We start from the raw sequence: 16919 nt of genomic DNA, 5'->3' as shown, positions 1-16919 counted from the left end.
ACTGATGACAGGCGGGAAAATCAAACAAAGGAACACATGTGATGAATGAAATCTAACTGAAAGTCCATGAAGTGAAACTAAAGAGAAATGACTATGTCACCTGCCAAAACATTGAAAACAATTATATCATTAAAAATGTAAAATACTCATTTTCCCATGGGCATCAGAACCATTGTATGTGGGTGGACCTGCACCGTTATGCAAGTCTACGTTCGCTTTAGAAGTACCTTCGATTCGGGGACGCACAATAAGTAGAAAAACAAGAGTATTTCTTTGCAGGTTACGTATTTTCATTTGGTTAATATCCAAAATATTTCCAAACGGGCGATTTTTCGCTATCGTCTTTCCGTGACTCTCCTAAAATGATAAATTTACCAATTAGACATGGTAAAAGTGAGTGGGTCCAATATGATTAGGCGCTTTTCCACTGCATAGTACGGTACGGTTCGGCTCAGTACGCTTCGACTCGGAACAGTTCGGATCGCTTTTCGTTTCCACTGCAGTAGTACCCCTTCAATGTGTGTGGGACTGATCGTTATTTGCGCGCGCCTCTACTGCCATGACATCATCTTAAAAGCGCCACATTTTCAAACCCACAACACAGGAACAATGGAGACTATCGAGGGGATGGTGTTCCTGATTCTCGGTATGTGGTTGTTTTTAACTGCTAGACGGAAAAATGTGTTTAAAATGAGGCTGATGGCAGCAAAACAAAAATACTGCTAAAAAAGTGTCTCGTGTCGCAAATCCAATGACGCTAGTAGTGACGCTGGTAGTGACGATTCTGTCTGACCAATCAGTGATCTGCAGTGTTTCACGTCACATTTTAGTACCGGTACGGTACGCTTGGAACCTCAACAGACCAGGTACCATTTAAAGCGACCTGAAGCGAACCGTACTGTACCGTACCATGCAGTGGAAAAGCACCACAAGTGAGACGTACCGAACCGTACCGTACTATGCAGTGGAAAAGCGCCTATTGGTCTTAAAAGGTGGACCTTTTAAGACCAATGATATTAGACCCACTCCCTTTTACCAAGTCTAATTTTCCGGTTACATAACTTACATTCACAGCCCCCATCATCATTTATTTATATATATATAGTAGCCTAATAAAAATGATTTAGTTCAGTAAGAGAAAAGACTACAAATAAAAACTGAAGGTGTCTGCTCAATGCAGCCTGAGCCGAGATAGTCACAGCACACAGATCAGCAGCAGGAGTCAGATTTCATTTATCATTTTAGGAGAGTGACGGAAAGACGATGGCGAAATGTAAAATCGCCCATTTGGAAATATTTTGGATATTAACCAAATGAAAATACGTAACCTGCAAAGAAATACTTTTGTTTTTCTACTTATTGTGCGTCACCGAATTGAAGGTACTTCTAAAGCGAACGTAGACATGCATAACGGTGCATGTCCACTGGCGAGCAGCAGAGCGTTTCTATGAAGGCTCAACTTCCATAGGAATTAATTGAAAACACTCACTCTGACGGTGTAGCCAATTTAAGCTAATTGAATTTAAATGATTTCAAATTTTGTTGCTTTTTGTATGCTTCGTTTAGTTAGTAAAACATCTAGCAGCCTATAATTTATTTGTCTTTTTTTTACACAATGAAATCTTTACTGTCTAAATTTTGTTCATTGAACTGTTTTGAATGTAATTTGTATTGTGATCAGGAATAACTTCATTATGTTATTATTACCTTGTCAGGAAAACATTTTTATTATTTGAAGTAACTGCGTGGAAATTGAAATCATGAATTGCACTGGGCGATATAGTGTTAAATAATTAAGATGTTTTTTTGCAAGCGAGTTGCCGGTGGAGTTTTGGGGGATCACAATGGCGGCTCAGCGATCTTCATCTTCTATTGGCCCAACCCTATCTAAGACTTGACAGAACAATTCCATTCATTCATTGCTATAGGAGAGGAAGAACTATCTAAACTTGGTAAATAATCTAAATCAACAACATATATGTTAGCCCTTATAGCTACTAAGCTATTGAAAGAGAGGATTCCTGAAGACATTCTCTTCTTAATATTATTAACTCATCATTCTCAGTAAGATATGTCCTAAACAATTTCCATTATTATTATTATTATTATTTATTTGTATCTTTTCAGTCAAAATTTAGAACATATTATAGTACTGTGAATCCTCTCATGTGGTTGCATCTCTATATCAGTGTTACTGGATCTTAGCTCAGCGTTTGACACTATTGACCAAAACGTTCTTTTGAATAGACTTGAAAATTGCATTGGCATTAGTGGAATTGCATTAGCATGGTCCATACTTTTCTGACATAAATTTGTAGCAGTAAATTAAGAGGTATCATATAGATTACAATTTCAGTATGGAGTCGTCTCCATACCGGCGTGATTACTTCGACTTCCAAACAGATGGAAATGGACAAATACTCTAAATGTTCCGATTCAATCTGACTTGTAATGCTGCCCGAATCACACAGTGTTCCTTCGTTGGCCAGAGGAGAACTGGCCCCCGACTGAGCCTGGTTTCTCCCAAGTTTTTTTCTCCATTCTGTCACCTGATAGTGTTTTGGTTCCTTGCCACTGTTGCCTTGGCTTTTGGCTTGCTTAGTTGGGGACATTTAATATTCAACAATATTATTGATCTGTGTTGTAATATTTTCATGTTATCACTGTGAAGCTGCTTTGATACAATCTGTTTTGTAAAAAGAGCTATATAAATAAAGGTGACTTGACTAGACTGTGGAGTACCATATGTTACCCTTAGGAGACATCATTAGGAAATATGGCATCAGTTTTCACTGTTACGCTGCATGATGATACTCAGCTCTATATTTTTTTGTGGCCTGATGAAACATACCAAATCAAAAAACTAATGGAATTCATAGTTGACAAATGTATGGATGAGAAGTAATTTTCTACTACTTAATTGTGAAAAAAAAAAAAAACAGGTTTTATTTATTTTATTTATTGAGAACATGTGCACCTAGGTGTTTGTGTGTGTGTGTGTGTGGGGGGGGGGGGGGGGTTTGATTGCGATTTCACTTTTTTCATTTTAAATAGTGTGTAATGTTGCTGTTGGTGCATGGACAGTATCTGCAGTGCTGAAAGTTAAGTGTAAGCAAAGATATCGTCTTTTAAAAGTCAGGAAGTATATTGCCTACAAAAACGACTCGAATGGGACTACAGCTGGGTTTTAGACGTCACTAACCCACACATTTGCATCAACCCTCCCTCCGGAAAATGCAAAAAAGGGCATGATCATATTTCTGCGGCTCGTCGAGTGTGATGTGTTCACCCAGCTGTTAGGTCTTCTGTGTTCGAGCTTCCCACGGACGCTGTACTTCGTCAACAAGGATACAATTTATGTTTGATTATGTTCCTGAAAATAACGATCGTAATTCAGCTGTCTGTTTTGCGCATTTTACGAGAGACAGCTTCCAGAATCTCCACGAGTTCAATGTTAGATTCAACAAGAAACTGTTACTAAAACATGAAGCAGTTCCACTTCTACTTTAAAAGCAGAGGCAGCAGTTGTTGGGCCACAACCTGTAACTAGGCTAAGACTTAATCATTTTAAATGTATTTGCATATATAATTCCAGACGTATCCTTGTGTTTTATTTTAATCAAATGCCAGCGCTGGCTTTATAGCCACGAGGCTACTAGTTATGCTATTGTGTGTCTACGAAAAACGCGTACAAACATTATGGACCTGAATTTTGTATAAGTACTAATGTTTTAAACGTATTTTTCATGTATATATGCTTTATGACATCATTTTCGATTTGATCAAGAACGTAAACTAATGCCAACGCTGTTTGAGCATAACATTAGTAGCCAGTCAGTTGCTATTGTTGCCAGTTAGATGCTATTGTGTAAAACAAACGTGTATAAAGTAAAAAAATGTAGCAAATTATCATTCAGAAACATTTAAGAGCCGTGTGTGGTGAGGTTCTGCTGGACTCTCTTCATCCCAGCTTTCTCGGTCTGATTCTGCCTCAAACTGATACTGTAGTATCAACATGAATGGACCGGAGCGCAGGCACGTTTCGCCCATAAAGGTAACCTTACGGACAACGTGAGAGACAGTTTAGCCAATCACAACACACCGGCCCAAACTAACCAATCTGAGCCCACTGCCTGTTTCTGAGGGAGTGGTTTCATAGAATCAGGAAGTCAACCGCTCGTTCAGGGGACAGAGGAGAGTGTGGCTTAAAATAAAGGTGAAGTTTATGAAAAATAAGACTTTTTAAAAAAGAAAAACCACGAATACACAAATATGAATATTGCACCCCATAAACACAATCATGCAAAGAAAAAAAGCAATAACGTAATAACGTTTTAAATAGAAGATTTTGAGTCTAGAAATATTGAATGATTTAAATAACTGAAATTATACTTTAAAATTTAACTAAAAGTGGCAGTAGGGGGTGGCAAGTCACTGTCTTTGTCACTTAACCATTCATTCAGTCGATTCGTTCAAACGGCTGATTCCTTCAGGAAAAAAGTAAGCGACTGTCTTTATGAATAGGTCATTGAAGCATTGACTCACACGATTTGTTTGAAAAATGGAGATTCTTTCACAAACGAAACACCCGTAGTTTGCACTGAGATGTGCAGCGGTTCAGCTGTGATTTTGTTTTGAACTACTTTCGTTGACGAAAATCTGACAATACTGTTCCTAAAATGTAAGTCACTTAATATGATTAAAGGGATAGTTCACCCAAAAATGAAATCTTACCCTCATGTTGTTCCAACCCTGCAAGACTTTCGTTCATCTTCGGAACACAAGGCACCACGTAGGCTCACGCATCACACACATGACCAGCGTCGCCCAATATTTAGCCTACGTGGTGACGTACAACACAGAACTACTACGCTGTAACCAAATAAAAATGAATAGTTGAATAAAGTCGGTAATTTCTGTTTGTTTTTTGCGCACAAAAAGTATTCTTGTCGCTTGATAAACTTATGGTTGAGACACTGTAGTCACTCTATTTTAACGATGTCTTTAATAACTTTTCTGGGCCGGCAAGTTTCGATCCCTTAGAAGCCAATGGAGTGATCCAGCTCTCAGATTTAAATAAAAAAATATCTTAATTTGTGTTCCAAAGATGAACGGAAGTCTTACGGGGTTGGAACAACATGAGAATTTTCATTTTTGGGTGAACTATCCCTTTAAAAAGTTGTCACGTCTCAGTTCATTGTGATCTCACAAACTTCCCTTATAATCATTGAAGTTGTCTACACTGTACAATGAATCTCTTATTTACTTGGTTCTGTACTTTGTTTGCAATGAGAAGATTTGTGAGCTTGCAAAACTCAGCAGTGAACAAACTTCAGCGTTTTTTGAGCTATGAATGTGTTTTAACTTAAACACCTCAATGGCCAACCATTGTGTCTCAAGAAATCAACAGATATGTCTGTGATTGGCTACATTGCTCAATGCTGCAAAATCACTTTCTCTCATCATGCTCTCCTGAGTGCAAACACAAATATGCACTGGCGCATTTGCAAAATCGGTTTGGCCAATATGCTCTTATTAGTTTCAACTAAAGGTGCACCCTCTAGCATCCCCATAGAACTAGGCCTGATCCGGTCAGTCACACTGGTGCTCCAAAATACTTTTTCACAGTCGTATGCAATAATTTTCAGTCGCACTATAGAGCCCTGTTATGGTAAAGGTGGTCTCGTGTAGCCAGACATTCAGACTGGCGGCAAAAGGTCTGGACTCGTTCTTCAGCTTTCAATGGCCAAGGAACACCCAGAACTACAGCAAACTTTACATACTTCACATACTACACAATACAGTGTTAAGTTGATCTTGATAAGTGCTTATTGTCATAGTTTTAAACTCAACGGCTTGCTTGTTCCATAAGGGGGTTTGGCATCACAGCAATTTTTTTTTTCCAGGCGGACCGTAAAAGAACTTGACAAGCACGTCTCCTAGAAAATCCTGTAGAATTCACCCAATCAGATGGCGACTCCAGAAGTGTTTCCAATTTTTCTGTGAGAAATCTTTTTTAAATCACCATGAAATCGTTTTTGTTGTTATGGAATATGCAGTATTTATTATAAATGATTTATCTATGCACATCTTTTTTTATATATAAAATATTTATATAACTTACTGGCACAACAATCTAATCAATAGGACAAAATTAAAGGGTTTTTTCTTGTTTGAGAAGCAATTTCACTCAGATATACTGTACATCACAACAGGGAAGAAAAGACTGTCGCAACTTCTGTTTCATGCTGACTTTAAAGATACAAAGGGTGTACTCTGAAAAGTTTAAGAAGCATTTGCTGTGGAAGTACAATAGGCCTGATGAGACATCATGCAGCTAATGTTATCTAAACAAATTGAGTGAAACAAACTGGCAAAGCAGCCCACAGTGATGGAGGCACTGCCTCCTAAAGATTTAAAGGCAAACACATCGGCAGCCTCTCAGTATGCTGGAAGCTCAGGGTTTGAGCGTCAGATAGTGATCAAAAGAAACACATCTACTCATCTAAACATGACCCCACATAACAAGCCATGTGTGCAGGGAGCGGACACTTCAATTATACATCTGACAGCTCGGCTTTCACTAACACTAATAACACGCAGAGGCAGATGTTGAGAAGAGAGTCTGGGCTCTGGAATAGGGAGAAATTGGGAGAGAGACATTGAAATTTCATCACTAGGGAGGTTTCTCTCAATCTCAAAGTTTAATTAAATTCATAACATTCCACCTATTAAATAAATACTTCTATAGGTGATAAAGCTGATTAAGTAGCCCCTAAATGTCTTTGGCTGTCTATAAAACTCTGGCTTAACACATTAAAAAAAAAACAATTAATTCTGGGATTAATCAATGAATTCACTCAAAACAAGCTAATAAAATCTGCATATCCAATCAATCCAGGTTGCAAGATCAATTTTCCAGATATAGATCTTAGAGGAGCAACAAACACTTACCAAGATATGAGCAGTTATGCGGTTCTAACAGTCTTTGTCAGTATTCATGAAAAAAAAAAAACATTGTCACTCAGTATAATAGCTAGATTACATAAACAATTGAACAAAAGCTGCAATAAACCTCTTTGCTGCCACCAATCTGCCACATGGAGTGTTAAATGTGTTGCTAATAGACTGCAAGATGCAACACTTCCTCTGTAATCCTCAGGAGGCCAATTCTAGATTTGGTTTTCAATGGCTTTTGACTAGAAAAGGAGAATCTACAAGGCTTAAATGCTGATTTACTGTAGATCAGAGAATGACACAGACAGCATAGTGACAACCGGGTCACGTTGTTACATCAGACTGCCGCAGGAAACAGAGAGATAAAAGGAAATATGGATGTATCAGAGCATAGACAAATCCTAGGGGAAAATAGATCACTGGCATTTATTTCCAAAGAACAATGACTGAAAATACAGAAAAAGAGACACAGTGGCCCAGTCAAAGTTCAGATCACAATCCAACAGACCATCTGTAGAAATGACAAGTTCAAAAACAACCCATGTTACATCTGGAGTTGAAAAAAAAAAAGTCTAGTTGATGATTAAAGTTGATAATTATCGGAATGTGTAATTGTAAAGGTGATTACTGAATAATGTGATGTACTATGATGTTTTGACTGTTGAACAATAAAAAAAGTTGAATTACAAAAAAAAAAAGTTGATAATTATCATCAACAATAAACAATGCACTATTGTTGCTTTTGTACAAATTCTAGAGAGGGTACTTGCACAATTACACCTTGCATAAAAAAAACATCTCTGGCTCTTTGGAAACTTGATTCTGATTGGTCATATATATATATATATATATATATATATATATATATATATATATATACACAGTATATAAGTATATATATATATATATATATATATATATTTGTGCGGAATTGTAATGGTCTGTTGACTTAGGCAACAAATTCCATCTGTGCTGTTTCATGTCTCTTCTTTCACTTAAATTAGTGGACACTTTCTTCTCACAAATTAAATTATTTTTAACAGTCAGCTGATCATTATGTAAAAATTTCCCATTTTTAGGTCATAAAACATTCCTTTATCAAGCCATTATTACACAGAGGAACAATGTTATATTATTATTATTATTATATTATAATTGTTGTCAATAGTAGTATTAATTAAAAACTAAGCATATTATTATTCATGCAATAAACAGTAATTAGAAATAGGGATAAAATGTAGTTGTTTCAAAAATAAATGTATTTGGCTTAATCCCACTGAGGCAAAGTTTGTACTGAATCTTTGAAATTAAGATTATTTATATGGGACAGGCCAGATCTATCTTTCTAACCACAGAAGAACATGATTCCAGTCTGAACTAGCCTTTGAGCTCATCTTTAACCCCAACCAGCAACACAATGGGCTTCTCTTTTTTTTTTTTTGACTTTCCTTGCTCCATCACTCCTACCGTATTCAAATGAGAGTCTGGTCTCGCGCATCTCCCTTTGCTGATCAGCACTTTGATCATTCCTAACATTTAAAATTAAAATAAAGCTCTACAACCAGTGCATTACAATTTAACAGGTGTTCAGGAAGAAGCTGATACAGAATATCAGATTACAGAATACACATCCCAGTCAGTGCAATTATAGTGGGGAAAGGAAAGCCCTCTTGACTGTGTTATACCTTGGGATAACTGATCAGATCACTTTGATGTCTGTAGGAAAAACAGTTAAGAAACAAAACAGCAAGGCAGTCGCTACATGTGTTCAGTAAACACAATTTTATAATTCAAAGCAGAACTCTGCAAAAAGCATGCATGGATTACTGGTCATAGTCATACTCAACATTATGTGGTGTGTATCACTGTAAGGACGCACATGTGTATAAACAAAGACAACACATATAGTGGGGCCAAAAAGTATTTAGTCAGCCACTGATTGTGCAAATTCTCCTACTAAGAATAATGAGTTAGGTCTGTCATTTTCATCATTGGTACACTTCAACTATGAGAGACAAAATGAGAAGAAAAAAATTTTTTAGGAAATCACATTGTAGGATTTTTAAAGAATTCATTTGTAAATTATGGTGGAAAAGAAGTATTTGGTCACCCACAAACCAGCAAGATTTCTGGCTCTCACAAACCTGTAACTTCTTTAAGAAGCTCTTCTGTCCTCCACTCGTTACCTGTATTATTGGCACCTGTTTGAACCCCTTATCTGTATAAAAGCAGAGAAGAGGCGTTTCTCAATGTCAAGGAAGGATCCTCGGAAGCCGGAATTTCGAGGATGCTACGTCATCGATGTCCGTCGAAGGACTGTTCCAATGTCGAGGATCCTCAGAATTTCAACCAAGGACTGAGTCCTTCGTTCGGAAAATATCCCATACACAGGAAAGGATGCATATGTGTAGCCTTCGCGGTCTTAAATCACCAACAATCCTATGCGCAGCTTTGCTATCTTGTTCAAAAACTAAAAAATGTCGACCGTTAGCGGAGTCGGAGTGATAACGGCAATATGCTTTCAAATGTAAGCAAGTATAATTTCAGTTTAGCCATTTATTTAATGTTTGTTAAACTATTTAACATATCGGCTCAAATTTGCTGAGGGGATTTAAAGCTCTTCCCTTTTACTGGTGATTAACTTTTTAATTTTTACTTCATAGCCTTTTTTGTTGGTCACATATTTTACAATTGCATGTGTTAACAGCTAACGTTAGATCATGTTGCTATGGAGGTTCTGTTAACTCCGGTAATATAATCGTTTTTGAATGAATAAACTCCTTTTAATCAATATTTTGTGTCAAATTATTGATTTATTTGGTAGGTAGCCATGTTATAAGTGGGAAAATGTATAGCGAGGCGGTTGTTACAGCGAATACAACCGGCTGATCAAGACCCCTCTGCTTTAGAGTTTGCGGGGTTGTATTCACTATAACAACCGCCTGGTTGTACACTATCCCTTTATTTATTTATTTCTATGAGGACTGACAAGACAAAATAAGGACTGTCAAGTGTATTTAAACAGTGCAGTACACCAGCACAATGATTTTTGCAGCGCCGAAGCGGACCTTTCACTGATGTAATGACGCAATGACGTGCACTTGCTAGCCTGTTCCATTTACATGTTCTCCGAACGCTAAAGAGGACCCTTGCCTAGCCTCTGAAGGAAATGACTTGGAAGGACCCGTCCTGCCAAGGAAGTATCCTTGACATTGAGAAACACCTAAGGTCTAATTGAAGAGAATTGGCACTGGTTACTTCCGGGTTCTGGATTGGCTGCAGTAACGCGTTTCTGTCCATGCGGGAGCGCTCACGGTCGAGTGCAGAATGAATGGGAGTCAATGGGGTTTCACCCCCAGAAATCCACTTTTCTCAGGATGTAATTTTTTGTCAAGTAATTTGAAAGTTGCATTCAAAAGAGAGGGCTAAGATAATACACTCAGCTGAAAATTGCATTTTTAAGTTGTGATGACGTCACACAATAGCAGAATGCTAGCATGTTCCTGCCAACAACAGCCTAACCTGTAAGAAATCAAAAGGACATAAGTACTCGTTCATTCGACTTTTGGCCTACAATCTATATGGAACTTGCAGAATCAACAATAAAATCTATTTTGATTTAACGACAAGCAGGTGAAAGAGACACATTTAGCCGTTTAGCCCCATAGACTCCCATTCATTCTGCTCTCGCCCGCGATCACCTCCAGTGGAATTCTAATAGAACTGCAACCAAGGTGATGCACAATGGGGCTAATAGGAAGTGCCAAGGCTCTCCGTTAGACGGGCTCTGATAGAAGACACCTGTCCACAGCCTCAAACAGTCACACTCCAAACTCAGCCATGGCCAAGACCAAAGAGCTGTTGGACACCAGGAAGAAAATTGTAGACCTGCACCAGGCTGGGAAGAGTGAATCTACAATAGGCAAGCAGCTTGGTGTGAAAAAAAATAAACTGTGGGAGCAACTGAACGAAAATGGAAGACATACAAGACCACTGGCTCCACACAAGATCTCATCCCGTGGGGTGAGCAAAAATCCCAGAACTACACAGAGGAACCTTCCCAAACTTCAAAAGTTTGGGATTGGTATTTGTTTTAAATGTTTTTAAAAGAAGTCTCTTCTAAGGCTGCATTTATTTGATCTAAAATACAATAAAAATAGTAATATTGTGAAATATGGGCTATATGCACGCATAAGTTCCGCATTTGACGCAAGGATGCTCGTCCATTTCCGGTTGTGTAGATTAAAGCGGAGGAAAACCGGAGAAAACGGGATTATGGGAGAGTCTTCAATATTTACTGTCCTCCCGTCTTTGAAACGAAACGTACATACGTTTAGATGTAATTTTATATATAGTTATGTTTATTTAATATAATTTTAAAAAGAAGCATAAACACAACGAGGGGTGTCTGTTTTATCTGTTTTTGTGACTAACGTTTCATTAGTATAACCATGGAGTATAAAATTCAATATAAACTCTCGCTATTGCATTTGACTCTATGATCGGCGGAAGTTATCGAGCATCCTTACACCTTCACCGGAAATAACGCCGTGCCGTGAATATTTTTGAATATATTTTCAAATTAAATTTATTCCTGTGATGAAACATGAAATTTCAACATCATTATTCCAGTCTTCACTCACATGACTCTTCAGACATTTTTTGTTCCAATTTTTTTTTTTATCAATGTTGACAACAGTTGAGTAAAAAAAAAATATTTGATGAATAGCAAGATCAAAAGAACAGCATTTATCTGAAATGGAAAGCTTATGTAACATTATGAACTGTCACTTTAGATCAATTGAATGCATCCTTGCTTAAAGCTGCAGTCCATAGCTTTTTTGGGGTTAAAAATGATACAAAATACATATTTGAGAAAATACATAACCAGCCAGAGTTCAACACTATCTGCTTGCCTTAGCTCGATTCAAAATGGTAAGCTTGTAATATATATATATATATATATATATATATATATATTTTTAATTCCAGTGGTAGTGGTGGATTTAAGCGGGAGATTCAAGCATGTCTTTGTGTCATTACGTCTTGGCTAGTAGGCTACATGTGGACTGTAAAATGCAGGACTGTAAAATGCAGAATACTTCGTTTGGACTTCAGAGTTTCTTCCAAGTTCGGATGACATTTTCCGGTGAAAATACTTCCAAAAAGAATAATCTGTGATTTTGAATGACAGTATCCACACTGGCGTGTTGACTGACAGTCTCACATTCTCCTCTAGCACTGAGTTCATCCACACTGTGCCGTGTCGAGGGTGTTGAAATACAACTCATGTAAAGTTGATAATTCCACGAATGACAGCAATTGCAGATTTTGAACAGAGATGGCAACAAAGAGGAAAAACGCCGGACTGCAGCTTTAATAAAGGTATTAATTAATTCCTAAAAAATATATATTTAAGTCATTAAGTTAAAGCTAATGTCTCTTCATTCATTCTCCATTAGGCATTCAAACAAAGCGTCACGTTCAGTTACGACAGTAACTCGATGACACTCTCTTCAAGATCAATGTTCCTACTATTATACTTTATTTGTAGACAAATGTCTATGGTTAGCATAAAATGACTTTATCTTGCTGGAGTTTATTGCACTTTCTAATAGAGCTGGGTTTTGATTCAAATTTCAAGAATCGATTCGATTCCGATTCTTAAGATCTTGAATCGATTATCATTATTCGATTCGATCCGATCTTCGAGATTTAGATAATTGTTTTTGAAAAAAGCTGTTACCTGAATTACAGGACTGTAGTTAGGCAACATATTGATACTATTATTATAGACAATCAACTGCAAATTAATGTAGTATTGATTGTTGTAAAGAACAATCCCCCTTCCGTGTTGATACAACTGCTTTCACAAACTTGCACTGGTGTAGACGACAGAGGACGCAGAGGTATATCAGCAGGAGGATTGCAAGTAACCGCAGGAACCGTGATATTCACGTTTTTTTATAAGGCTATACCCTTCTTGTTTTGAACTTCATGCATGTATATTGAATGTTAGACATGTTCATAATGATAACGAGACTGTTTATCGTGGTGATGTGTAGCCTACAGAAGTGAATGAGAGAGATCGGCAGAGCGCATGCGATTACCTGCGTCTGTCTTTGAAGTCATATACTGTATGTATTCGTGGAAAGGTTGCCGTGTCAAAGGAACGCGAAATAGTTGTCGAATCATCCTTTTAACGTTCATGTTACGGGTATTTACCATAAATGCGCATCAGCAGCAGCGCTGGTCAGCATCCCACAGCGCGAGGAAGCCGCGGGGAAAAATCAGTGAGTCACGCATTGAATCAATGCCATATAATAATGAAGCATCAGCTTCAGTGTTGCCCATGCGACGCATGGGCTCTATGCACGGCGGTATTTCCGGTGAAGCATTAGGGATGCTCGATAACTTCCGCCGATCGTAGAGTCCAATGCAATACCGAGAATTTATATTGAATTTTATACTCCATGGTTATACTAAAGAAACGTTAGTCACAAAAACAGATAAAACAGACACCCCTCGTTGTGTTTATGCTTCTTTTTAAAATTATAGTAAATAAATATAACTATATATAAAATTACGTCTAAACGTATGTACGTTTCATTTCAAAGACTGGAGGACAGTAAATATTGAAGACTCTGCCATAATCCCGTTTTCCTCGGTTCTCCTCCGCTTTAATCTCCACAACCGGAAATGGACGAGCATCCTTGCGTCAAATGCGGAATTTATGCGTGCATATAGCCCATTCCTGCTCAGCTGAGCCTTGACAAGTGGAACTCAAAGTTAAAAATAATTAACACCCTGAAGTTGTTTCATCTATTTTAATGAATCTGCTTTTTTGAACGTGTTCGTTGAATGAACGGTTTAATGAATCAAAGTCCATTGTCGTAACAATGTGCGCGCTGAGTGAAAGCTTTCAATGCGCACATAGGGATCACTCGCGGCAAGTTAAAGTTCACGGGGAAAATGTAGGCCTATTAATAAATCGATTCTCTGAGTTACGGATCGATCTTTAGAAATTAATATGAAAATCGATTCTGAATTGGTGAATCGATTTTTTCAACACAGCACTACTTTCTAAATCATATTCCTTTCTCCCGAGTGTCTGTTAGATTACAGCACTGGAGAAGTGAGCACCAATTGTTCTTCAAGCGCACTGTAACTGAAATTTAAAACTGTTAAAAGGAAAGGCTCAATAAACTGTTGCGTAGATATAATATACTAAGAATCAAATATCTCTTCGCGTTGTGGTTAAACCTTTAAATGTGAAGCGTGCTTCAAGTGCATAATTTTGCGCACGGGGTGCGCATTATCGATAATATATTTGCCGCTCTAAATTGGAGGCTTTCATATTATAATACTTAGGCGAGGTTTAAACACCTAAGGCAAGGGGGAGTGGCTCTTAGGAATATCGCTGACACAACAGCTGGAAAAAATCCTAGAGGAAACACTAGCCGTTTCTCAATACCAAGTATGCAGACTTCGGACTTGCGTCCTTGGTAGTTCAGACTTGCCAAGTTCGACTCCGGAGAACGAACTCCCGAGGACGAGAGGACGCAAGTCCGGTTCTTCTGCAAATGGAACAGAGCGTACTTGATCGCGTCACTCAGCAGCACGCTCTACTCCGTAATCTCTTTATAGCCTATATTTTAGGCAACAATAAAACAAAATTTGCTACAACTCTGCATCTTTTCGTAAACAATAAAACGAAATGTTATAAAACACCACTCAGCCTCTTTTCATTAACAAAAAAAACAACAACAAAATATTAGCCATGTGGTTCAGGCAACGCGATTCTCTTCACTGCATATTTATAACAAATTAAATGAACATGATCTTTTTGTTTTAATAATTATAATAATAATAATAATTATGGGTTATGTCATTTTATTTTATTGCTCATATAGTGAAGATAATATAAAAAATGTTGTTAAAGTTAAATAGCCATAAAGTTATGAAAGCTCAAAAACTTTTTTAATTTTTTTAATTTATTTATTTATTTTTTTTGCCATGGAACAAACTATAGTTTAATGAGACCAAAGATTGAGACCAAAGACTTATGAGACCAAAGACTTATACACAAGACGAATTATTATACTTCAAGGTTTATCCACTAGACTAGAGATCAGAGCCGGCGGCAAACGTCAGAAGCACTAGCCGAGGATAAGCTGTTTCAGTCGGGGTTGATCTCGCTGAGTGTCCGCTGAAGGCTTGGATGTCAGAACTCCGAAAACGTCAGATGCATTTTTCAGATAGGCGCTATCTTTATAAATAAACTACAGATTTGAGATTTAAACAACCACATTCTCGCCTGATACACTCTTAAAATGACATTTCATGACTCAATAAAAGTAGTATTTTGATATTTCGCGGATTTTCTCCTCTCCCATTGACGCTTGCTGGTTGGTGCGAGGTGCATTCTGGGTTACCTGGCTATCTCAAGTCCACACAAGTCACCTCTCGATGCATCCTCGGTAAACGGGGCGGATCAAGAACACATCCGGGGATTTGAAGTGGACTTGGCTAGATGTGGACTTTGAATTGGAACAGTACTTGGGCAGCGACTGATGACGTTTCACAAGTCCACAAGAACACAAGTACAGACAAGTACGCATATTGAGAAACGGCTACTGCGAAAAAGTTTTTTTTTTTCCCGCTTTATTCCCCGATACCTGAATATATCGGGATTTGACTTTTGGTCCATATCGCCCAGCCCTACTTCACAGCACTCTCTAAAGCCACACCTCCTTCAAAGCACATAACATTACAATAATAATAAACAAACAACTCACAGAGCTCTGCCTTGTTCCACCTGACTGCTTAAGATTAATTACTGCATTGATAGTGTTGACATAGAAACGCATACATTCGAGTTCGAGGACAGGACGGGAACAGCTCTGGGTAGAATGTCAGGGGTTGCCGTAATTATTTCATAATTACAATGTTGTGAACACAGCATAAGCTTGTTGTTTGTAAAAGGTGGCTGCTGTTTGTGTGTGGCGCTCGGTGACTGACTAGCTGTGTCTTATTCTTTGCCTTAAAAGTATGTACTGGTTTTATAAAGAAAAAAAACATACTTTTGAGTGTGTAGAAGAAGATTAGGCATGCTTTGGGACATATTACTTCATCATAATTGCATCTTTAACGGACAGCTCTTAGTTACGTGCATCCTGTCAGCGTTTAATCATCGTGTCACAGTTAAAATCCTGCAACTTTCAAAAATCCTCCACATTCAGGTGTGGGTCATTTTTTTATGTTTATAAATGTCTCTAATTTCAAAACGAAATGAGATATTTTCACCAAATTTGACACACACATATGGGCTCACTCTGAGGACAAAAGGTTTCGGGGAAGCGCCACCTTGTGGTAAAAAAGTTAACATTTCCAAAAATGCTAATAACATTTGAATAAATGTGCCTATTGTAAGGACATTGGTCTTAATAGATTTCTTTGGTTATTAAATATAGATACCAATTTTGCCATCGTCAACCAAACTTCCTGTCTGCCATCTTTATTTTATTATTTAAAACCTACTTATATACAAGTAGGTATATATGATATGAGAGAGAGAGAGAGAATTGCAAAAATGAACAAAAACTCCTGGACATCTCTTCCCATTCATCTCTTACTGAAAGGCATTTCATTTATTATGGATGCGGTTTTACTAAGAGGAGAAAAAGGAAATGAACGGTGTGTGGTTTTGCTGAAGTGCTCATTCAGCTTGCTTTGCATACAAAGGGCATTGAGCATGATGTAAATCTGTCATGGTGCTCCCCACACGGACTCACCTCACAGTGCCCCGCGGCTGCTGTGAAACTCTGCAGCTGTGCCTGGAGTTCTTGGATCTGCTGATCTCTCTGGCTGAGCTGCATGCTGAGGGCTGCTTCCCGCTGGCGGAGTGGTTCCTGGCTGTGCCAAAGGGCCTGGTATGACACGCTCAGCTCGCTGTAGAGCTG

General features: G+C 38.0%; 1 protein-coding gene across 3 annotated transcripts in view; it reads right to left on the bottom strand.

The window, feature by feature from the left end:
* Positions 1–16919, bottom strand: part of cntln (centlein, centrosomal protein) — a 183158-nt gene that overhangs the window by 139410 nt on the left and 26829 nt on the right. For all 3 annotated transcript variants that reach the window (XM_039694577.2, XM_039694574.2, XM_039694584.2), the window contains one exon: positions 16752–16916. In XM_039694577.2, coding sequence (XP_039550511.2) covers positions 16752–16916 — 165 coding nt within the window. The remainder of the gene's footprint in view (positions 1–16751; positions 16917–16919) is intronic.

The sequence above is a fragment of the Pimephales promelas genome, chromosome 6 (genome assembly GCF_988280905.1).
Source record: "Pimephales promelas chromosome 6, fPimPro1.hap1.1, whole genome shotgun sequence".
In the NCBI taxonomy this organism is placed as follows: Eukaryota; Metazoa; Chordata; class Actinopteri; order Cypriniformes; family Leuciscidae; genus Pimephales; species Pimephales promelas.
The sequence above is the reverse complement of the archived record's forward strand: the minus strand, read 5'-3'. Positions and strand labels throughout refer to the sequence as shown.